The sequence below is a fragment of the Orbicella franksi genome, chromosome 1 (assembly GCF_964199315.1).
Source record: "Orbicella franksi chromosome 1, jaOrbFran1.1, whole genome shotgun sequence".
Classification (NCBI taxonomy): Eukaryota; Metazoa; Cnidaria; class Anthozoa; order Scleractinia; family Merulinidae; genus Orbicella; species Orbicella franksi.
In genome coordinates, this window is record NC_138145.1 from 16,401,561 (window position 1) to 16,426,756 (window position 25,196).

At 37.3% G+C, this 25,196-nt stretch overlaps 2 protein-coding genes across 2 annotated transcripts in view; one reads left to right on the forward strand and one right to left on the reverse strand.

The window, feature by feature from the left end:
• LOC145493276 (uncharacterized) overlaps window positions 1–12,256 on the reverse strand; it is a 13,824-nt gene extending 1,568 nt beyond the window's left edge. The window contains exons 1-11 of the mRNA XM_081472707.1: window positions 12,139–12,256; window positions 10,204–10,237; window positions 7,861–7,917; window positions 7,649–7,769; window positions 6,386–6,459; window positions 6,179–6,251; window positions 5,129–5,219; window positions 2,099–2,167; window positions 1,725–1,796; window positions 1,250–1,397; window positions 1–21 (exon numbers count right to left, since the gene is read on the reverse strand). The exon at window positions 1–21 is cut by the window's left edge and continues 67 nt beyond it. Coding sequence (XP_081328833.1) covers window positions 1–21; window positions 1,250–1,397; window positions 1,725–1,796; window positions 2,099–2,167; window positions 5,129–5,219; window positions 6,179–6,251; window positions 6,386–6,459; window positions 7,649–7,769; window positions 7,861–7,917; window positions 10,204–10,237; window positions 12,139–12,167 — 789 coding nt within the window. The 5' untranslated portion in view covers window positions 12,168–12,256. The remainder of the gene's footprint in view (window positions 22–1,249; window positions 1,398–1,724; window positions 1,797–2,098; window positions 2,168–5,128; window positions 5,220–6,178; window positions 6,252–6,385; window positions 6,460–7,648; window positions 7,770–7,860; window positions 7,918–10,203; window positions 10,238–12,138) is intronic.
• A 64-nt stretch (window positions 12,257–12,320) lies between these two features.
• Window positions 12,321–24,537, forward strand: LOC145493268 (uncharacterized). The gene is made up of 7 exons (XM_081472696.1): window positions 12,321–12,589; window positions 13,807–14,543; window positions 15,596–15,858; window positions 16,732–16,916; window positions 18,207–18,359; window positions 18,976–19,065; window positions 20,569–24,537. Exons 1-7 carry the CDS (start codon window positions 12,487–12,489, stop codon window positions 22,251–22,253), a joined length of 3,216 nt encoding a protein of 1,071 aa, XP_081328822.1. The 5' UTR covers window positions 12,321–12,486; the 3' UTR covers window positions 22,254–24,537.
• Window positions 24,538–25,196: the final 659 nt, after the last annotated feature.

The following is a 25,196-nucleotide window of genomic DNA, read 5'->3' on the forward strand; positions in this document are numbered from 1 at the left end:
GGCTTGAGCAACCATATCGATCTGTAAAGATTAACAAATAAACAAAGTAATAGTTATGAAAGTAAGTATTTACACTTAGAAAGTGTAGATTAATCTAAGACTAATTGGGTTAGGTAAGGCCTCTTTTTTCAAGTTTACCTGAATGCCTTCTGTTCATGTCTTCTCAAATTTTGCCCTTCCATGCCCCTTTTTGGCTTTCCTGTTTTGTCTGAGTTCTTCTGTAGTTATAAGCCATTATAATAGCCCATTTTGGAGTTGCCTTGAGCCTCTCTATCAGAGCAAGGACCATTCATATGCAAATGAGTTTAATTGTTTTTTTTTGAATGTGAATGAAATCTCATTTCATATGAAAGGATGAGCACCAAGACTCACTTTGAGAAAGAGGCTAAAGGTAATTCGGAAATGGCCTGTTTATTATGATTTTTTCCAATAAATTCTATCACCAATGGGTCAGTGCTAAAATGGCTTAACATTATAGTAATAGTAAAGTAGTAAAGTAGTTTATTAAAACTCTCTTGCAGTAAAACAACTGAATTAACGAGTACATTTTACAATCTTAAATTATCTAGAGTACAGTAATTTACAAATATAACAGTGGTACTATCAATTGAGTCACATAAGACCTAAGCCCCCATCAACTGGTGCAAATGCTCTACAAGCAGAGAGGGTTCATTTTGTACTCGTAAATATGGGCTTTCTTGACTGAAACCCTTTTCCCTAGAGAACTCTAACTACTTTTAGTAGAATTCTGCTAGTATACTAATGCAAATGCTGTAATCTGATTGGCTGAGCCATTGAACACTATCAGCCATTAGTGTGCAGTCGCTGGAGGTTGTGTAGGCAATGGCGACGTTTTTTTTTTCATTTTCCCAAAGTTTTGGAGGAAAATTTTCCTGCAAATGGTTAATTAAATTCCTGAGAAGTCTAAACGAAGGACATAAACGATTTCTTGACTTTTAAAAAGGCTGAAACTAATGAAAAAACTGATGCGTGCGTGCACACAACTACAATTTTAAATGACAATTCAATCTGAGTGATTTTTTCAGGCGCAAAGTTTAATAAATGAAATACGTGAAGAAATAATTGGAAACCGTTATTTGAAGTAAATTTTAGTAAGAATTCTAATAAAACAATCCCATTATGCGCTCTCGATTTCTATGAGGTGATAGTTGATGAGGCCAAAGGCCAAATCAACTATCACCTCATAGAAATTGAGAGCGAATAATCTAATTGTTCAATAGAAACGGACCTGAAGCATTGTCTTCTGTTTCGTCTCTTCAAGTCTATCCATTAATCCTTTTAGTGAAGGCTTGCCAGAGAGCAGTTGGTGCTGTTCAAGAGAGAGGAAGTCTGGGCACTGATCTGTGGGTTTCATGTTTTCTTCTACTTGTTTTTCTCTGCAAAGCATTATGAACAAGCATGGCAACATGTTACACAATTTCTAAATGGTGATCAATCTCTGTTATGCATGCAGCACACAAGTACCAAGAACTTTCATATGCAACTAATACTGCCATCAAATACTCAAGTGTGCAAGAGGATTTGCGGTAAGGCGAGCATTCTCTGCAGTTTAATGCAACTTTAATACCCAATTGCAACACCAGGTCTATTGGCTTCCTAGCTCAGTTGGTGACCACACCCCATGAGGACGGGAGGATGTTCCCTCCCTCCCATTTTTCCTCGGGAGTTGGGTAGAGACTAAATAACACAGTCAGTCTCTTTACCTCTCTTTCTTTTCCACATCATCTTGATGGGATGACAGCAATTTATCCCACTTTTCACTCTCAGCTTTCAACCTAGTAAAGTAAGACATGGTCCACAGTTTGGAACTACAGTAGTTGAGAATGTATTAAAGGTAAAGTGAAGGGTAAAGAGCCATAGAAAACAAGCCGAAGTAAAAGCTGTAGTTGAATAATAGACAAATGAAATCTTGTGAAAGTGACAAGATCTTTGCTTTCAGGATCTAATATTTACATACAGGAAGTTTGATTGGCCTTTAAGTTTTAGTCAGTCCGTGTCTCAGTGAGTAGAAAACCATCTGCACATTTACTGCAAAGCACTTCAGTGTGTAAACTGATGATGAAACATGTAGGTGTACCTTTCAGTAACAGCCAGACGTGATGCTGCTTTCACTTCCAGTTCCTCATTCCTAGGGTTAGGTATTTGCCTGTGTGTTTAAAGAATTGGCATTAAAACATGTCTGAGGATGTTTGCTGGTAAAGGAACTAAAAGAGCTATGTCATGATATATTGGAATCATTTCCTCTGATTTACAAAATTAGTCAAAACGTTTTCAATTAAAGAACCTACACCAAAAAGGTAAGCACAAACCAAAACTGCACAAGGATGTTTAAAACTGACAAACATTGCACTGTCCATGATGGGGCTGTTTAAACTCAAAATATCTCGGGCAGTGAGGTTCTACTATTACATCCTCTTTTCCTTAGATTTAATAAGGGAATCCTTGTTTACAATATTTGCTTCATTAGCATAAGCAATTCAGTTTCTGATGGAACTAGAAATAAAACAGCTCTGAATATTGAAAGGTCATAGTACAATTAACTCTGCCAATGCATTTGAGTGTGATGTATTGAATACTTTTTGTGCAACACGGGTTTAAAAACTCAAAATTTTACAAAGACTGTATGAGCTCTTTAGCGCTTTTGCCACCCAGAAATTTTGCAGTTCTTGAAAGACAATATTTCCTTGAATATTACACCCAAAGAGCTAAAAATTTCACCATGTATTAAGTTTCACTAGCTCTTTAGCTGCCTGGAGTCAATTCATATCTAACATGTTTCCTTCTGTACGCAAAGCCGTAGGCAAATGAGCAAAAATGAACAACAATGTAGTCAGCATGAATCCCCCTACAAGGTTATTACAAAAAGACTAGTTGTCACACAATGTAAACTCAGTCACCACACCTTATCTGTGGACTGCAGTAAACCATCATTATCTCTTTTCTTTCTTTGAGTATAAAGTAAACTAATGGGTCTCTCTACATTTAAGGAAGTTGATTAAGCTAAGGGTCTGCACTTTGTACAGATTTTTACCTGGTTTAAACTAACATATAATATTTCTGGAAAAAATCGACATCTTTGCTCAGGATTACTGACATTAAATAATTTTATCTCTTTCCATAATTCAATGCCCACCCAAGATCAAATTAAAACCGCGCAGGTATTGTTGGTAGTACAGCGCTTTTGCATCTTTACTGCTCATTAGTGCGCTCTCATTTTTGTTTTTGCTCTCAGTTATGGGCCCCTCAGTCAATTATCAGCAATTTATTACTTGTAGAGAACATACAAAGGAGAGCTACTTGTTTTATATTAAGAAATAGTAACCTATTTTATAAGGTTCGTCTAATCAAGCTTAAGTTATTACCGCTTAATTACTGGTTAGAATATCTTGACTTAGTTTTCTTTTTTAAGTGCCTTCATGGGCATATAGATTTCACTCGTGAATGTAGTTATTATTTTTCTTTTCTAAAGGGCAACACGTGCTGTGCTTCATCAGGGCTGCATTTAAAGACTAACGCTTGTCGTACGTCTTCCTTCCAAGACTTTTACTTCAACAGAATAACTTTGATATGGAACAGTTTACCTGAAAATATCAAGGATTCAGACACTATAAGCTCTTTTAAAAGTAAACTTAAGTCATTTTATTTTACTAGACTTTTAAATGTTTTTGATGGTGACAATTTTTGTTCTTTTAAATTAATTTGTCCTAAGTGTCACCGTGTTAATATTTTCTTTGTCTGTACTTGTTACGTTGATTAGTATATTTTAGATTGTATTTGTGTTATTTAGATTATTTGATTTGTAGTTTAGTCGGGTCAGGGAAGGGTTTTTTTGGGATATTTTTAGGGGGGTTGGGTGTGGATGTATTAACCAAGTAGGGGACTTATGTCCTATTGTTAAGCACCTGCACTTGTGCGAATCCATAAATAGATCCCCTTGGGAAATTTAGTGGCCTATACCATACTAAGTTACATGATCTTTTTTTTCAATAAGGGACTCAGGAAGGCTTGACTGAAGTAATATATAGATTTAGGCCAGCCTAAAAGCATAGCTCCTGGGCCGGGTTGTTCAGAACCAAATTAAGCTAACCCAGGAAAAGGTAGAATTTTGATTTGAGTTTTGTAACTTTGCATTGAGGTTTTCTGTATATTGTTTGGCCTTCTGTTTTGAGTTATAATAATCACTATAAGCACAAAACAAAGCAGCAAAAAACATTTCTATAAAAGAAACAGTTATAATTCAGTTAACTTTTAATCCTGGGTTAGCGTTAACCGGCTTCCAAACAATCCTGCCCTGTTTTCAACAAGTTAACCTCAGATGAGCCTGTGATCCAATCAAAAACCAGCACTTGGTCAGCGGTCAACTTCAAAAAAAACATGCGACCTCAATGAGCTATAAACTTGAGCCTGCGATATGGTCACATGATACTGGTCAACGGATACCTTGTTTTGACAGGTGTCAATTGATCATAACATGGATGTCCAATCTCAAAGAAGTACATGGTAAACCAAGGCTGCATGTCTCTGTCAACCTATTATTTTGAGTATGGCCGCCATGTTATGCGACTCTGTCGTTGTCGTTGTCGCCATTGTGCGTACATGCCCACGAGCAATACTGCTAACCATGATAACCATGAGAAAATCAACTCAGGGGTTTCCTTTTCTTTCCTATATGAGTATGGGGCTCTGCTTGGCAGCCCTTCAGGCTCCCGCAGCTCCGCTATTACTATTTGAAGGTCAGTGCAGCCAATCACTTAATGAAAATCACATTCACTTAAAATAACTAGCCCTGGTTGTTTAAAAACCAATCAACCTAATAGAAGACTAAAAGCCAATTGTTGTAAAATAGGTCTTCTTTGCTCATTATTGTGAAGTTTGATATCAGTCACAATGTCATAACTTAACATTAAAAAATATAGTAAGTAAAAGGTCAGAAAAATGAAAAAATACACAAATTCTTTCTATTATGCTTTAGCTTAATCATGTTTTGAACAACCAAGTCTTGGCTCACAGCATCAAAGGAAGAGGTAAAATTTCAGATTTGTCGTGACTTTACTGCAGCCATTTTGGTACCTGACATTTTAATAAAAGTAACTTCATTTCTACTTACTTTAAAATTGTTTTGTCTGGGGCTTTAAATGCTTCATCAACCATATTACTGTCCAGAATGAGTGTTCGCAACTGGCTGAAAACATCTTTTGCTTTGAAAATGAACAAACAAAAGTTAACAAAATTAAACGAGGATGAAAAAAAATTAAATACACTCATTACTAACTCATGTTAGGAAAAATTCGAAACCTGTGAATTTTTAATACATTGAGCAGGCTAGAGGCAATCCTCTTTTTTGCAAGAAGCAAGATGGCAAAACAAAGCGACCTGCATCACTTGAACCTGGACTGCAATAATGGAATTACATACTAGTGTTTCATCAACAGATTGAAATGTTGCAAGCACTTTGCAAATTTAAATTGTCGTCTTTACTTGAGTCTAACTAGCCTACAACCACTGTTGGGCTTAGTACATCTACTCCCCTTGCATGGTTGCCACAGACATTGGTTTTCAAAATTCCCTGACTTTTCCCTGATAAAAGTACAATTTTCCTGACCAAATAAAAATTAACTAAAAAGTGTCAGATATATTTAGTAGCTGCCTCCAGCATCCCTTAGTTCCAATTCGACCAGGAAAGAGGACCTGCATGAAAACCAGCTAGAGCTGATGCGGCTTCCTCTCCAAATAAATATTATAATTTTAACAGCTGTCCTTTCCACCCATCCATATAGGACTGATCAGTTTTCCACAAATTTGCCTTCTCATCAAGGAAAAGCATCATTGAGAGCACAGTGACCTGAAATGTTTCTTCAAACCGTCAAATGGTATTAAATAAATGGTGTTATAATTTAAATTTTCCCTAACTTTTCTTTAAAATGTCAATCCCCTGACTTTTCCCTGACCTTCAATAATTTTTTCCCCTACCATTTTCCTGACTTGTGGCAACCCTGCACTGATGAGATGCAAGCTACCTATGAGCATTTTTCTAGGCTGTCCAAAACAACTCACAGCTACCAATTCAAGAGGGGAATATGTAACACGGGGAACTACTCCTTTGATACTACAGTGAGTTTTGTACTATGTATATGTGCATATTATTAACCCAATGTACCTTCTGCAGTGAAGTTGGGTATGCCATCAACATTGTACTGAGATGAACTATTCTCCAGTTTTTCCAATGCATCCTAATGTGAAGAAATAACAAATAAAAGAAACTTTAAAACATTATTTCCTTGTTATTATTGTTGAAAGTGCCTACATTGAATTATACACAGTTATCCTGTTTGAGTAAACAGGTACATGTACAGAAGTTACTAACCTCAAGACAAACATCAAATAACGTTCTTAGTCTTGCTTCTGGAGGCAAATCGGTGGGAATTTCTTTGTAAAGCTCTGACATACAAAAAGTGAGAAATTTATAATAATATTATAATAAGATGATTAATGACTAAAGGCTGCTGCACATCATCAGCCTGAAGGCCCTTTTTTTGTAACCAATTAATACTACAGGTTCCATTATGGAAGACCTGGAAAAACCTTGAAACTCTTTCTTAGTTACTTGAGATACCTTTCGGATCATTTTCCTCCTCAAAAGTCGTCCTCAGGACCTTTGCAGATTGTTATAATATTTATAAAAAAACGTTTGTAACTGACTATATAGCGTTAAAACTTTGGAGCTTTCGGCTGACAGACTACAGCCTTTGATGGATAAAAATGGAAAAAAAAATGGAGAAAATGATAACTACAAATAGTTGTATGCAAAAATAGATGGGACTATAAAAGAACACATGTACAGTAAGTGAACGTTTTTTTTACATAAATTTTTAATGTTTTCTCCTGGCTACTGTTCATCTTTTTTCAGTTGTTATAATATTGTTTATCCACATTTGACGGCATTTGAAAGTGTCTGCCATTTAGAATTGAAACTTGTGACATGAGGTTTCTACACAGCCCAGCTGGACCATCCAGCTGCCTAAAGCTTGAAGAAGCTTCAAACCACTCAATATTAAATTTTGTTTAACTTGATAAAAAAAGATCAGAAAAATTGTGTGTTCCACCATGTGATGCTTTGTATGTGTCATGTGTTACAGCTGTAACCACTTGTAATTTGTCAAAAGTCTAAGTGTCATACATGTATGTTTGACTGTCCTTCTAGAAATTAGCTCGTCTTAAATTTGGAGAAATATACCAAATACAACTTTCTGTAAGGTTTTTATTTTGCATTAGCCCTTAAATCTTATTCTTTCCATGTAATTTGTTTTGTGATCTAGGATATTTTGTCTTAACTTGAATCAATTTCTACCAAAGATAAATTAAACTTGTGTAGATGCTGTAGCAGGTAAATGTCACAACACATTAAATACAAATTATGGCCACTTCAAGGCCACAATGCTCTGTCCAAATCAAAACATACATTAACCCTCACCTATAGTCATGAGGGGTGACCCATTAACCCCAGAAACTTGGCCATGGTTAACCATGCTCTTGCTTTGTAAATAATGTGAATTGATCTTTACAACAGAAATGCAGAACTGCTGACATAAAACTCCAGTCACCATGGTAACAAGAGGTAAAAACTAACCAGACTTTGCTGAAGGAACAGATGAGAAGACAAGGGACTTGCGTTCCTTTCTCCCGCGGACAAAGCTAGATCTTCTTTTCTTTCGTGCACTCTTTGTTGCACTTCCTTTCTTCTGGGTAACCTGAAAATCATCACAATAAAAACATTATAATTAAAAAATGTAATTGTTATCAACATCAAACTCTATTAAAATGACAGTGGCAGCATCCTACCTTTCGGAATCGGCTTTGTCTTGAGAATTTGAATCCACTTGCTTGCAGACTTGAATCCTTGTTTGAAAAAAAAATAATATCATAAGTTACTGAAACAAATGGCTTGCTTTTTTGATCTACATCCTCATGCTATGGAAACTAAGACCATTCACTTTAATTATGTCCCACTTTTCCCTTGTGAAAACCTTAAGGTTACTCTAGACCTTCAAGGGCTGATTTTGTCCAAAATATTTTTTCGCGCCAAATTCAAAACTACTACTTAATCTAAATTTTCTTAAAAGGATTATTTTAAAAACTTAAAATGCGAACAAGTTATCCACAAAAATGTGATTTTTAAAAACAAGTCAACGATCCACAAGGTGATTGCTGCAGAATTTCCCGCGAATTTGATCACTAATTTCTGATGTGGCAGCCCCAAATATGACAATATCTGAAATCGGCTTGGCTTGCCAATTAGGATTTATTCAAAGGCTATTTCCCCTTTCCTTCTTTTCCATTTATCTGCTAATCTGGTGATTTACAGGCTGCTGAATGTTTCACGGCAGACTTCGCCTTTCCCGATGTAAAATTTCTCGTATTAATATAAATGTTATGGTTTAAATTTATTTTTGTTTAATTTTTTTTACACCAGTTTAAATTTTTCAAACTGGTTCATATTTTTCAAACTTGGTTGAAATTTTCAAACCAGTTTAATTTTCAGTCTAATTTTCAAACAAGCACTTAATTGGAATGATGAGCTTAGATGTTAGGCTAGCAACTTTTTTAGGCCCAACTCAATTGCGCTGGGCACTTTTTTGGCACTTTTTCAAATTTGGAGCACTATTTTACATTTCCAGCATTTCAGCCGCTGCCATCCTAAAGGAGCTCAATGTTCAAACAACGCTACTAAACTAAACTTTAACAGTCACCTGGATCACGCCACCAACTAACGGCAACCACAACTAACTACGGCAACCAATAAACAATGTCCTAAAATATATTTCTAACGACCAAAACAACGGCAACTACCACATAAAGTGCTTCATAGCAACCAGTACGCCACTACAAGTCAAAATATCTCGTCGTGCAGCTTTACTACACCACCACACAACGGCCATTCGCAGGACAACTATCTACACCAAAACAAAACGATCTGACCTGAACTTCAGCTGACTTTGGTCATGGTTCGAATCCCACTTCTGACACCAAAATGTAACGTGCGCGGGCGACAACAACTTCCAGTCAAGGAGTCCAACAGCCAACGGTTTAATTACTCGACTCTCAATGTTTAGCTTACTTGTACATGGCAAGTCTACTAACACACACAGGCCACTCCATAACGTGAGTCCCTTATATACGCTGCATTACGAGTACATTGCGCATCCCGTACTCGCCATATAACCGTCTCTTAGTCTTAGAACTCTTGCGAGTATACATTCAAATACAACCGTTATACATCTTAGCACACGCATCATAGCTCGTGCAATCACTATATCAGTTTCATTACAATATGAAGACATGATTGATCATCGCAGTCATACATATCTTTCTCCACAGTTCCAATATATATTTCATATATTCACTTGACTGTATTCTTCTCCATCTACAGATATATTACGAACTCACAATGTGCTTTTGTTGATTTGCGCTTCATTTTCAGTTTTCCAAGGGCATCTTTTGGAGATCTTTTGTTGAACAGAAAACAAAAGAAACCTTTTGTTTCACAAAACGATGCAGTCACCGAAGCGTGGCATTTGCCACTAGTAGTTTGAACCGATACAAGTTTTATTATTCAAATAATTACGCTAATCTCTAACTGTTGCTTCATTAGCACAAGCAAATAAGGCGCTGAACGGACCAGATTCGAGTTTGTTTTTTCGTGACACTGGTTTAATACAAGGTCAGTCGATTTCTTTTTCTGGTCTATTTCTCCACTTCTTTCAAAAATAAAAGCATCTATTCAAAAAAACTGCGCTGTCAAAGCCGCTAAAAGTAACCATTTAAGTTTGTGTCGTGTCAAAATTCACCTTTGAAGGATTCACTCCAAAAGATGCCACTTGGAAAACTGAGTTTTTTTGCATATGTTATTTCTCCAAAACAAAGCACAAATCAACAAAAACAATTATGCAACGATGCTTTTCATGTCAAAACAAGTCAGTCTGCCAAAAATTAGCTCGACCCTGCAAAAAATAAAAATCAGCCCAAAAAGCGATATACGCCCCTTTTGCACTAAAGCCTTCACTTTGAATTTATCCCTATCTTCAAATTAAAACACCATAGAGGAAATATGTCATTGCTATTTTTGATCAAGAACTCTTTAAAAGAACATAAAATACCATAGTTTGAATCAATAGCTAGCCCTACCTCTGGTATCTCTTCAACTGCTTTGGATCTTTTTCTGAGTGCAAAGAAACTACAGTTAAGTAAACATGGTACTTCTTTCACATCTAAATACTCAAGATGATTTCAGCTAATGTAACTAGTGGGTTAATTACTTCTGCCACTGGCTTCAGAGTTTAGGTGTACACACTACATGTTAGCAGTAATTAACAACGGTCTGTAGACTGTACAGAATAATATTGTTTTGTCTGCACGGGGCCCTGCTGATTGCTTGATCCAAAATTGTTTTTGCAGCCAGATACAAAGTGTCAGAGTTACTTTGTTGCTGTGTATAAAGCTCTTTTTGTTACTGGAACAGATGTTTCAGTCGAGTTGAGAATAGTTTGTTCAAGAAATTATTACTTTGGTCACTGTTGCGTTCTTTACCGTGCACTGGTTTCGGTGATTTATTTTTGTTGCATGTTTGTTGCACTGTTGGAGTCAATGAAAAATGAGAATATTTAGCAGACCATCAAAATTTTCTGTTCCAAAAGTTAATAATCCCACTGCTGGAACATGATGTCCCCATTTAGTGGTTATTTACTGCTATTTTAGTTCGACACTTAAATAAAGGTATTCATTTCATTCATTCATTCTTAGACACCCCAGGGTACAAGGGTGATGACAACAGAGTAGGATGAGAGTAGATACAGGAATGAAAAGAATGAATAGTTTACCTGCGACTCTTTGTCTCCTGTTAACAACTCTTATGTGAACTTACGGGGAAACCGTTATCCACATGTCCAGCAAAAGCACTAAATTTGTTGCTAGGCATTTGCTCTTTGCAAAACTTTATTTGGCTTTTACATACATGTAAGCTTACATGTATTAATGGACAAGGGAGGCAACTCCTTATGCAAACATTTTGAACCCAAACCAAAAACTCACTTGAATCTTCAAATTTCCTCACTGATCATGCGGTGAAAAGCAATGCAAAAAAAAAACTTTGAAAAAGACACTACAATTCTATGACTGTCGTGAGATTATTAAAAAAAGTTGAATAAAAATCAACAAAGTTATAAAAAAGTCTCTCAACTTCATGCGATTCAATTCAGTTACTTTCAAATTTATTTTGTTTCACCAACTTAAATTGTGTTTAATATTTCTTTTGTAATTTATGTAATTTATGTTAGTGTAGTTATGTTATTACATTTCTCTGGTTTCATGGATGCAGTCGTTCTTTTCATTCATTTCATTTCAAGGACCTCATATATGGTCAAAACTAGATAATAAATTGAAAGGCTCCTCAAATATTGAATCTTTTAAAAAGAACATTAGGTAAAAGGACATAATGTCACTCTTAAACAACAATAGCTGCTGTAACCTTTGCAATTCTTAGAGACTACCTCTTATATACCCACTGTTTTATTGTACAATATATATAACATGCTGCATATTTTAATTGTATATACATTTTTATTATTTAATATATTCCTTATTTGTAAATAATTTTAATTTTTTTTTGTTGTGTCCCCAATTAGCTGTGAAAACTAAATACATTGACACATTAATAAAGCTTTTACTTACTTTACTTACTCACTCCTACATTCACTCTCATCCTATCTACGTCACTCGATTGTGGGATAAGGGGTGGCAAACGTTGCTGGCCGTCTTTGCAAGTTCTTTTTCCTTCCAAGCACCAACCCTATTATTAAATTATTATTATTTTAACCCTAAGATAGCTTGCTTATGGGCTCCCTCCTTCCTGGGCTGGTGACTGGTTAACATTCCTTATAATATAAGCTTACATGACTGTTTAATGCTGGTTCCCCAACACAATTTTATATACTGTATAAAGTACAAGAGTGAAGGAAAAGGCTCCATTATCCTGTGCTTGTTTCACGAAGGTTGGTAGATTCCTTCATAATCCGACGAACGAAAAGACTGTGTTACTGTAATGTAAACAAGTTATAAACTTACCTTGCCGCAGACCTTGTTGCAGACGCCATCTTGAATTTAGCGCTAAAAGAACAACGTTGTGCGTATTGCGCACGTCAAGAAATCGATTTCCGCTAGAGAGGACTGGGAGCGGGTCTTGTTTCCGGGTCGCATGAGAAACGAGGAAGGTGTTTAGCTTTAGCGTTTTAGCCCGTTTGTTTCCGTTCTTTATGCAAGCCTTGAGCTTAGCATTAGATTGAAACCAATGGCTTGGTCTTGGATGAGTTCTGATCTAGCTATGTGATCGGTTCGAGTTGACTATTCGGATTAGAAAATGGCATATGTGGTTACACCATTTGAGCCGAAGGCAGCTCTGTTGTAAGCCCAGCTATGGGTCAACAGCAAGTTAAAGCTCTTGCGAAGTCTGGAAAAGGGATTAAGTCATCTCTAAGGAATAAAGACGCTGAAAAACCTGAATTTCATACTGCACCAGGTACGAGAAATAGCGGCCATAATACTGTTTTTCATTTCTAAATCGGATGTTGTTGATATCTGTTAAACCACACATTAACGTGTTATGTGTTGGAGCTGTTGAAGTACATGTAGTTTGTAGTGGAATTTGGTCAAATATTTCCTGGTTGCATACCAGTTAGGTTAAGACGGATCGGGTTGTTGAATTGCTCACAAAGAAAGCTTAATAATCTCCTATGAAAATTGAGATCGATTGGCAGAAAAAGAAATTTTCAAAGTGGAATGCATTTGAGAAATCTACAACGGGATCATAATTTGGCAAGTAGATGTACATTACAATTTCAATGGTTAACCAAGCAGCTTGCGTCGGCCGTAATTTCTCGAAAACTTTATCCGCACAAATCTTTAACTCGAAGCGACATTAATTCAAGAAAAACATTTCCCTGATCTCGATCGATTATATGGGTAATTTGCATCTCTAATTTCTGACCTTATTGAGTGGTCATGCATGCTTCATGTTGTGAAAACACCACATTGAAGGATTGAAAATTAATCAGCAGATAAATACATACCAAGCAGGAAGCTAAGTCAAAAGTTACACCTTTAGCCAGTGGTAATTGTTGTATAAATAGTGATCTTTGTTTTGTATTTTCCGGAATGAAAGCAATATTCTTCAGGCCAGTTGTAATACCCTCTTTCTGTTCATTGAATTCAATATCACGGTTATCACCACTGCTGTCTATGTAACATCAAACATCAACATATTGTTATTTATATACCTAAGATATGGACATAAGTGGACAGCTCTGTAGCCAGAGTCGTTTTCCACTGTGTAAAATAACAGTATTTGCTCTACACATTTTGAAATCTTATTGGAATAAGCATATTATGAGTGGTTCTGTCTATTAAACTTAAAACACTTGTATGTTAAGTATGCTGAATGAGCTGGATGGTTACGAATGTCATATTTCCCTTTTTCCTTGTATATGTGATACACATGGACAGGTTGTGTGCATTCTTCCAATTCAAGAATGATGGCATTGTATATTTACAAGCAAGTTAAATTTTATCCAGGCTTATGCAGAAATTTATATCCTGCAACTGTCTATAAATTGGGCTAAGATAAAGTAATGCATCTTTGAAAAATGATGCTTTTTTTTCATGGATAAGTAACAATGGCAAGTAAACACATACATTGGGAAAATCAATCTGATCATTCTTACTGTTTTATTATCCAAGATCTTTCAAGGCGGCCTTTGCCAGAAACGCCATTAGACCAGCTTCCTGGGGAATGGAACTCCAAAGATGATCTTCTAAATGATGCAGACAACCAAGATAAATCAATTTTTGTGGCAATTCATGACTTTCAAGCTGCTGGCAATAATCAGTTGAGCATTCGAACCGGGGAAGAGGTAGCTATTTTGCGCTACAATGACACTGAAGAGTGGTGTGAGGGTCAGGCAAGAAATGGAAACATTGGGTGGTTGCCAAGTAGCTATGTCAAACCAGTCAACAGCCTGGAAAAACATTCTTGGTATCATGGAACTATAGCACGTAATGTTGCAGAATACCTGCTAAGCAGTGGAATTAATGGTAGTTTTCTTGTTCGTGAAAGCGAAAGTAGTCCAGGACAGTTATCCATCTCACTACGGTTTGATTCACGGGTGTATCATTACAGAGTTAGCAATGCGCCTGATGGCAAAATGTATGTCTCCAATGAAAACAGATTTAGCACAATTGCTGAACTTATTCACCATCATTCCGTGCACGCGGATGGACTCGTAACAACTCTTCATTATCCAGCAGCAAAGACTGACAAACCAGCAGTGTACAGCTTTTCTCCTGAGCCAGATGAATGGGAGATACCAAGAACAGAAATTGCTATGAAGCATCGGCTGGGTGGGGGTCAGTATGGGGAAGTTTATGAGGGAGTGTGGAAGAAGTATGATAGGCAAGTGGCTGTGAAGACTTTAAGGGTGGGTAAACTCTGTGCTATGGATTAGAATTTACCAATTACATGCCTCTCTTCTACCGGTTAATATATTCATGTTGATCTCTTGTACTTGTTTCTTCAAAGCAGAATTAAGCTCCAGGAGTAGCTTTGACTTAACATTCAGTTGAAGAAGTTCTCATACTTACTCAGTTTCTCCATTTTTTATTATCATCTTTGGACAATGCCGAACCAAGAATACTTTAAAATATCAAAATAACTTAATGCAGGATTAGTGTTTATTGGCTTTGAACAACCATGCCCTTGATACAAATGAACTTTCTTATCTGATGTCACTATGCACATACGTGTAGGACACTGATAATTACCCACAAATAGGATATCAAGCAGTTTTCAATTGAGTGTCGTAAGACCAAAACCAAACCAGTTATTACCAATTATTAGACTACTCAGCCAATCTCAAACGGTAGTAAAACCAAAGTAATTGCCTGATTACTTTTGATGCTCAACTGAAAACCACTCTATACACAGCATAAATGCATTTACTATTCTGATCACATGCACCAGAGCACTAAACTTCACCTTGACTTTAAACTGACCAATGACTGTTTAGAATGACTGAACTGGCAAATAAATGAGAGAACAAAACTTAAGAATCAGAACATTTAAATTAGCTAATGGAGAAAAAAGGCAGTTGGACAGAGGGATGAATCAATGAACTAAGAAAGAAACAAATGTATGAATGAGATTTGCTTTCTCATGTTATTACAGAATATTTTGCTCTGAAATGACTGAAACAATAGCAAGGTGGTGAACTGCTGTTGAACTTTACATATACAATGCCAGTAGTTTGTAACCTTAAAAGAGACTGACATCTGTTATGTCCACACTATGTCAAAGCTATCTTGTGTCTTAAATTTCCTGCAAAACCATTTTATTATTTTTTAAATACGAATCACTAATGACAAGTAATGATTTGAACTTGAGGAACATCTTTTTGATGTATTGTGTTAGTTACAATTTGCAGAGTCTAAGCATTAATAACTATTTTGTATTGAATGTGATAATATATTCTAGGAAGAAACAATGGAGGTAGATGAATTCTTAAAAGAAGCTTCAGTCATGAAGGAAATCAAGCATCCACGACTGGTGCAGCTCTTAGGTGTCTGCACAAGGGAGCCGCCATTCTACATCATCACAGAATTCATGCCTCATGGTAACCTGTTGGACTATTTACGGAGTTCTGCCAGCAAGGGTTTGAATGCGATCACCTTGATGTACATGGCAACACAAGTGGCAGAAGCCATGTCTTATTTAGAATCAATGAACTTTATTCACAGGTTAGATCTTATCTCACACTACATGTACATGTATATTAAATACACTGTAGCTGATTGTGATAGCAACAGACAGGAAGCACTACCCACATCTGGGTAGTGCTTCTTTGTATGAAGAAGGTAATGATCCAGATGTGTTCAGAAGGGGGTTGATGGGGAATGGGGTTGAGTAAAGATTGACCTGACCTTCCTTAAAATGGTGAGGAAGGGCCAAAGATTTTGACCGTTTGGTTACTATGTACATTCATCTGACATAAAAGAGTACTAGTCTCCTTCCATAGATAAATCTGCCAGTGCAGGGTTGTTTCAAAGTTGTGGAGAAGGCAGCTTTATTTGATTGAGTAGGTGAATAATGTTGCCACATTGTGGAAAAAAATCAGAAGAATATTCCAACAAAGTAACTGGCCAAGTTCATGAAGTCAGTCAGCTAGTTTTCACAACCCTGTGCTGGTATAGAATGATTTGATCAAATTGTAGATATGGATAAGGGACTGAGCTCAAGCTAAGGGATGTGCCTCCTGCTGGGAGGTAATCCTATTTAAAAAGGATGGGCTTGCTTGTTGTACTTTTAGGGGTTGAAAAAGTGGTTTTTGTACCTCCTTGGGTGTTCAGCCTCTCTTTTAGGGTATTGAGCCAAAACAAAATATATGACGGGAGAGCATCAGTTAATGTGTTGTTGTCGGTATCTCTTAGGGGTGAAAACAAAACAGGATCTTGGTGCCTTTAGGGGTTCTGTTCAAAATTTCAGACAAGCACCCATGTCCTTTTTATATTGGGAGTCTCCCCCAGGTGTGCCTCACACCTAAATGTAACTGACACTGCAAATAGTAATGAGTTTGCTTGATGAACACAATGTGACTATTCTTTTTCCAAAAGGGATCTTGCTGCCAGGAACTGTCTTGTAGGGGAGAACAACCTTGTAAAGGTTGCAGACTTTGGTTTGTCAAGACTTGTGACATATGACATCTACACTGCCCATGAAGGTGCAAAGTTTCCAATCAAGTGGACTGCACCTGAAGCCCTGGCCTACAACACATTTTCAATCAAGTCTGATGTGTGGGGTATGTTATACCCATACAAATAATTTTTAAGATAAAACTTTCATTTTTGAGAACTTGTAACAAATTGTGATTAGTGGTGTATGTGTGGTTTCTTTGTAACAGGTGTTCTAACAATGACATTGCTTGTCTATGATGTCTCTAACTCTTATAGTCTGTGTTCTTAGTTTGGCACTGTGCCTTTTCTTTTTGCCACAAATTGGCATCTTCTTATCAGAAACTTTGAGGCACTTGTTGGAAACAGCAATATTGATATCTCCTCTCACAAATTTCATTGCGTTCGACGAAGTGGAACGCAAACCTAATTTGACCTGTGGCTTTTCAGAATTGGTCTCCCTGTGCACGGTTCTAGGCTGAAAAAAAAACACATTCCTGTAAGGACACCAAAATGGCCACCCCGCTTGATTTTTGCAGGGGCATGTCACGGCCAGTAAACTGGTACCGTTTAATGCTAAGACATGTGATAAGACATGTGGCGAACATGTGAGTATGTGAGCAGGCCATGTGAGCTCATCTTTCCGATGGATCTTTTTTAACTTCTTTCCATTCAGTCGCTGTACGCCTCGCTATTATGTGCTCTCAGCGTTAGATTTTGGCAAATTTAAACGCTTCAACGGCAGCATTTATCGCAATCTGAGGGAATTGTTCTTGTTTATTAACACGACTTGGCTCTGGGATGATAACCATGGGAACAGCTACATTTTGATTGCATTTGTTGATTAGTTCCAGTCGTGACAGATAGCTCAGTCTTTATCCAGTCGAAATTTTATTGTTTGGAATCGGTGGAAAAGTACTCTGAAGGCAAGATCCATAAGACTACTTTATTCATCAGGGGAAATAATCGAATTAGTCACGAAATGAGCACGTGACTGCAAATGTTAGCTTAGATTAATGTACGTAATTTAAATATTCTATGAAACTTGAGAGACTACAGAAACTGGCAGCATCACGCAACATATCAACAAATCGTGACCTCTTCACTAGCATGGACTTTGACGCTATGCATATCTGACTGTAAAACCTCAGTTGCTGCTGAAAAATGTTGATTTTAGCAATAGACAAAGGTTGAAAATCAGCTAGTGAAATCATATATTTACGATATATAATTATATATTAAAGTGAGAGCATTGAACGCACTCTCATAATCTCTGATTACTACTAGTTTTAAGCTCTTGTATTGTCACAGATGTTTAGTAAGATCATGCCATGCATTAGTGAAATAATAATTGTACGCCACAAAGATTGAAAAAGTTGATAAACACTTTGTAATGACCTTGCTTTTTTGTTCAACAGCATTTGGAATACTCTTGTGGGAGCTTGCGACATATGGAATGTCCCCTTATCCAGGAATTGATCTGTCGCAAGTTTATGAAATGTTGGAGTCAGGCTACAGAATGCCATGCCCAGAAGGCTGCCCTCAAGAGGTTTATGACATGATGAAGAAATGTGAGTTAATTTCCATCACAGTTGAGTACAAAAATGTTTTATGTGGTCACTGGTAGGGGTTGATGCTCCTAAAATCAAGCTTTATGCTTTTTAGTGTCCCCCCCCCCCCCCCCCCAAAAGACTATGGTGCAGTGGTCAGTGTTCCAAATTTTGGGTTTCATAGTACTTGTTTAAAGGACCATTCCAATTATTTGATTTGCCAGTTTGCTGGTGAACTGATTATTTCATCTCTTAGAAGGACAGTAGGTAATCTACTGTCTGTAATGTTGTCATAAAACACACAGGGCTGTCATTAAGGGCTGTAACCCGTAACATCTGTGACAGCTGAGTGTGCTTGATTTTCCCAGGATGCTACATGTACGGGTGAAATTGCCTGTTGTTGATAGAATTCACCCACAAAGTGACAAGTTTGCCACAGTTGTGGAGAACAAGGCTACAGTTGACTCAAAACGTAATGACAGCACTGACATGTACATTAAAAAATTATATTATATATGTAAAAGCGTTCTTGGTGAACGTTTGCTTTTTTTGGTTTATGAGCTATTGTAGTAGGTAGATTGTTACTTTTTACCTGTAGTTGTCAATAAAAATAACTGCAATAAAAAATAATTTCTAGGCTGGAGCTGGGATGCACAAGATCGACCAACATTTTCAGAGATCCACAAGTGGTTGAATAGTGTCTTCTCAGCCAGTAGTGTTGAAGAAGGTACGTGTAGTGTATGAACAGAGAAGTATTCATGAATTGTACAGAACCTGCTGTGTAGTGACAGCTTGGAAGTGAAATCAATGTCGTAATTAATTATTTCCCCAAAGTTGATTAAGGTGACTTAATTGCTGCAGAGCTTGAATTTCGAAAGCTGGAATTTTCAGGGTTAACTCTCTGTTGGGGCAAAAAAGTAAATGAAAGACAAAGGGGTGTCATTCAAACTGTAAATTAACTGTCAGGGTCAAAAGGCAGTTACTTTACCTTTGTCCACTTAAAATAGATAATTAACAATGAAGACACTTTTAGTCAACATCCTACACTTCAATTTTCAATTGTGATTTTCTCTAAAATGGTATGCATGAACGGAGCAAGCATTATGGTTTTAGATGTAGCCTGAAATATTTGATGTCTGTTGATGTACTCTCAATTACATGTAATCCTCCCTGATAGAAGCATTTGAGATTTGACAGACAAAACCCATACTGCTGATGCAGCCACACCACTGTAGAGGCTCATATAGCTACCTTGTCCCTGGGGGACTCCTATATGACAAGGTCGGGGATGCTCATTGGAAAATTTGAATTAAACCCCTAATGGAGGCCAATCTGGGCGTGGCTCGAGCTTTATTTGACTCCTAAAAGAGACCTCTTAAAACAGAATAGGCTTGATTACCAGCTGCTGTTCAGGAAAGGAGCCCACACTAGCAGACAGGACTTGAGAAATTTTCAGAAGTCAAGACTAAAAATGGAAAATATAAGAGTGTTTTTTTATTATTTCTTCGAGTGCACCCTACAGGATACTTTGACAGTTTAAAATGGTGGCATTTCATCAACAACACCCTAAGTGTGACCAGAATCCTTGATTTGCACCCCAACCTTTTCATAGAGGAGTTCCCCCCCACGCTGGTACCTGTTCTGATAACTTGTTAGTTGCATGTGAAAATGAACAACCAGGGAACAAATCAATCAGAATTACTATGTGAATGTATGGAATTAATACTGACAGAATTTTCCACATTGAAACTTGTGCTTCTCTCTCATGGGCAACAGTTGAATGGTCAAGGAGAGAGATAGAGAGGTTTGCTCACTTGCTGTATGCTTCGTGTATACTGAATGTTGCATGGTGCATTGAATGTGTCGTTTCCAAAAAATATTGATACTCCCACGGAAGGTTGATGGGTTTGGAATCCCTCTTCCACCCCTTTGGAAATACCAGTTTAGCTTCATATTTACTGGTACATCAAGAAATTTTGGCATCAGAGACTCCCACCCAAGCCCTGTCATAGTCAGGAATATTGAATCCCAGTGTGAAACTGGTGGCAAATTTACTGTAGGAGGCAAAATTGCCAGCTTCTGAGATGTTTGACAGGGTTGCCCACCCCCTTGGAATTTTCAGTGACTACCTCTGAGGGAGAGTGTGGATATTTTTAGAACAGTATAATAGAGAAGTTTAGCAATTTATCATTAGTATTGAGTTTGGTTTATGATGTCATTCATTTCTCAGAAGTGGAAAAAGCTCTGGAAAAGCAAAAAACCAAAAAGGACAAAGGAAAGAAAAGCAAGAAGAAAGGAGAAACGAACAATTCTTTGTCAGTTGAAGAAAAAAAGAAGACAGATGATTGTCATAAAACAAAGTCAAAAACCTCCACTTCGAAAAAACTTGCCAACTCACTTAATCCATCAGGGCCTCCTCCAGAACCCCCAGCAAGGCCAACACCGAAGGAACAAAGCTTGGATGAAGAAGCTGAAAAACAACCCTCACATCCTTTAGTGCCAAATGTTATGCCTAATTTGGTGGAAGAACTGGGTAAAAAGTCTGGAACTTTCAAAAAGGTATCTGACAAAGGAAATGTTCCAAGTAACAAACAGGATGTAAAGGATGTACCTCCTAGATTTACTCCAGAGAACCTCCACAAGCGACCACCAGCACCTCTGCCTTCAAACTGTCATCAACAACAGAAACCAGAACAGTCACAACGTCCTCTGTCACCTACAAGGCAAGAAAATGGAACAAAGCATTTTCCAATGATACCTTCTCAAGCTCCACGAAAAAACTCAGCCCCACAGAGTCAAAACAAACCACTTCCGGCACCACCCCGTCAGATTTTGCAAAAGTCTTTATCAAATCCACCACAACCCCGTCCTTCTCCTAATAAACAACAATCTGGACTACCTTTTCAGGATGAGGCACCCAAAGAACAGGAACAACAGGATACCCCATTGTCAAAGAAATCCAAACCAGTTAAAGCTGTAGGAAGACCGAGTTCTGCACAAACAAAGTCTTCGGATAGTGCAAATCCAGAAAAACCAAGAAGTCCTGTGCCACGGCCTCGAAACAGACCTCCACCACCCCCACCACCAGCTCCATTAAAAGACACTGGGAAGTCAACATCAAATTCAAGCTTGTCTTCTGGTGATGTAAATTTCTCTGAATCGTCTTCTGATGGCCAGGGCCCATCTGCCAAACCTCGCCCAGTGCCACGTACCAGGCAGAGAGCAGAGCAGCAGTTGACCAGTGTTGATCAGGAGCAGGGACCTCTGTCACCAGCTGGAAAGGAATCTAACAATGCCAGGCAGCCCCCTGTCAAGGCAAGACCAGCTCATCCTCCTCCCTCAATTCCAGGTGGTAAGAAACCTGGCAGCAGCAATTCTGTGACTTCAAGCCACCAGCAGGTCAATACATCGGGAACAAAACCAACTTCACCTGCTCCTAGACCAACTCACACTAAACCAAAACCTCCAGTTAAACCAAACATTGCCAGGAAACCTAAAATTGCCCCACCTAGTTCAGAACCTGACCCTAATCTTCCACCCCAGGTGAATGAAATATTGCAGCTCTCTCATCAGGGACAAACTAAGGTCATGGAAATTCTTTCTCTAACTGATGCTCGAGTAATGGATGATTCACAGAACAATCTCCTTGAGGTAATTGATGAACTTAAGAGAATCTCCCTTGAAGTGCTAGAGACATCCTCAAGCTTAACAGACTCACTAGGACCGCAGGCACGGTTTAGAGTGCGTCGGACTGTAACAGATCTTGAGAATAAATACAGTGACATGCAGGGTGTGGTTGAAACTGTGGGACCAAACCCCAATGCGGTTGATATGGAAAGAATTGGAAAGGTTGTGAACAGTTTTTCTGGTGCATTAGATTGTGTGTGCACTACTGTAAGAGCTACTGTTTCTTGACGTCTTGGTATTTTGTCTGGATGTTGGATATCCATGTTACGTGCATTAATGAAAGAAGTACTTTAGACTTCTAAGAGAACTGAGGTTAGCTTTTAAGTATGCATGGTACATGGTTCAGAATGTTGCATAACAAAATGTTGAATACTTAGTTAATGATCAGCAGTGAGTTGATGAGAGTAACTTGTTAAACTGTCATATTGAATTTGGAAAGCGGTTGTTTTAAGGTGTTTTGGAAAGCCACTGTTTTTGCTTGATAAGAACAAAAACTCTTTGCCCCAGCCTGCTCACAGCACTTCAATCGGAAAGAAAGAAGGAAAGGAAAAAAGGAACAGGGTTCGTACCCTTTTTCAGAAACAAATTTCCAGGACTTTTCCAGGACTTTTCCTGGACTTTTCCAGGACTCAGATTGATTTTTCCAGGACTCTAAAATTTACATTAGCCCTTTCACTCCCAAGATCTCAATTTTAATTCTCCTTGCTGTGTGCCATACATTTCATATTTTTTTTACTTGAGTTTAACAGATTTCCAGCACTTTCCAGGACCAGTAGCCCTTTTCCAGGACTTTCCAGTCCTGGAAAATGCCACAGTAAAATTCCAGGACTTTCCAGGTTTTCCAGGACCTGTATGAACCCTGAGGAAGTAGAGCCCCTTTCCTCTCCTTTCCCCAGCAAATTGCCTGTTGCCTTTGCCTTTGCTAAAGTTCAAAATGGTACGTTTCCAAATTTGCTACAGTGGTTTATTTACTTTCATTAGCTCAGAGTTGATCAAATTGTTAAAAGTGTTGTACTTGAATTGTGAAGAATTGCAGAAATGAATATTATAAAAGCAATTCATTTCTTTTTATTGGACCACTGCTTCCAATTCCTAACTGCTTGCAAGACCACAAGCTTATTTGCAACACTGATGTGACAACTTGATATACACTGCACATCACACAGTACATGTGCCTAAATGCCACCTTAACTCACGTTATGCAGAACTAGTGATCATTTGCTACAGGAGCTTGGCAACAGCTTGTTTTCTGGCAATATTGTTATACTGAAAATGTGAGAATAAAACAATAGGGTTATAGAGCCATTGGTGGATCCATTCAAGGAATGCTTGTGGTTGGAAATGTGGAAAGGTTTGAATTGCTGAATAGGACTGAAGTTTTCACTTTGGAGAAAATTACCTTTCTTGGGAAATATACATTCCAGTCACTTACACATACAACTACATGTATCTGGGGGTATCCTTGATCCCCCATCTAGTTAAGCTGCACATTGGAACTGTCATGTGCAGAAATTCTCATTATTACAGTAGTGATTTTAAAAACATTATTTTCACTTCCTTGCATCAGTGGTAGTATTGCAACCAGAATTTTAGTTGTTTTCGTTTCCCCTGGTCCAGTACAACAGAAAACATAGATTTACTGGTCATACATGTTGGAAACCAGTAAGGGTTTGGTCAGGATTAAAAGAAAGGGCAATGTTTTAAGCTCATGTTCATAAATGTATCAACTGGTTACTTTATTTCAAGATACTGATTCTAATATATAATGAACATGTACATCTTATCTCAGACACTGGTTTATCAGTGCCCAATAATTTTTTGTAATATTAAGGATAGGGCAAGCAAGAATAGGTAAAGGACTTACAACAAATAATGTAAAAAGGTCTCCTGACCCTCACATTCAGGGACAAAATTTACTTGGAAAAAATGAAAACTTTTGTTTGTAAATAATTTCAATTCACTTTTTCCAGAATTACCTCGACTTACAGAATAAATAGTATTAGAAGACGTTGTAGATTCACTTTTCAGAATACAACTCATCAGGCGGTTCATAAAAGTTACTATACTCTTTATAGAAACAGAGTATTTGCTATTTTTTATTCCCATGAAAAATTTATTATTTCTGAAAACATGCTGCACCACAGTAAAACGCCATATAAACCTGTTAAGTGAGATTATTTGAGAGAAAAGGAAAATGCCTGGTTATAATTTGGCAGGAACATTGATGGAGTTTGTACTGGGTTATGCATGATTGATGTTGCAAGGAAGGGTGATTGAAACAGTTAACCCTTGAAGTCCCCGATACACGACAAGGAACTCGAGGAAGAATCAAATCAAGTTGTTTGTGTATTGAAAGCTTTTGGATTATTAATATTTAAGATAGATTTTTAGAATTATTTTTACATCAAAATTTTTGTGAAGTATTAAAGCAAGCCTACTGAAAATTACATTGTAAAAAGATATTGTCAATAATTATCAGTACAACTGTTATTATATTTTGAATTTTGGTTTATTTGTTTGCTATGAGTTGAATGAGTCCACAAGTCATGAGCATTTGAGTCACTGTTCAATCAGCACTCCAGTTCTCCTCATTAGAGTCTAATTAAAGCTCAGGTTGGCCCGTTAGCAGATTATGTTAACACTCCATAATGGTAATGGTAACATGATGTAGAATATTAATTAGTATTTATCATTTTTTTATAATTATTATTAGTAGTATTCATCATATTACTCATTAACTCGGGACTCATTTTAAGTTATAAATATTTTTGACTCATACATGTAGATACTATACTTTTGAAGCTGCCACAAAACTTCCCAATCCCTCAGGTATATTCTCTAACGATAATGACCAACCCTGACCCTAGGGCATACATGACAAATGACCCTATGTTTTTTTGTCATCAAATACCAGTAGCTGCAAATCAAATTAAGACTCTGTTACTTCTATTTTTTTTTTTTGAAAAATTTCAGTCCATAACAACATACACCCTCTTGTGTAATATATTTTTCTTCATTCATCAAAATGTTTTATTATTTGTTTAAAGTTGAACCTGCTATCTTGAACTCAGCCTCAACAGAACCCAATAAGTAATTAAAGAAGGCAGGGGTTTAAGACTGCCTCAAAATGCTTATCCAAGGGAAATAGATTAGAGATCACGATAGTAGGGA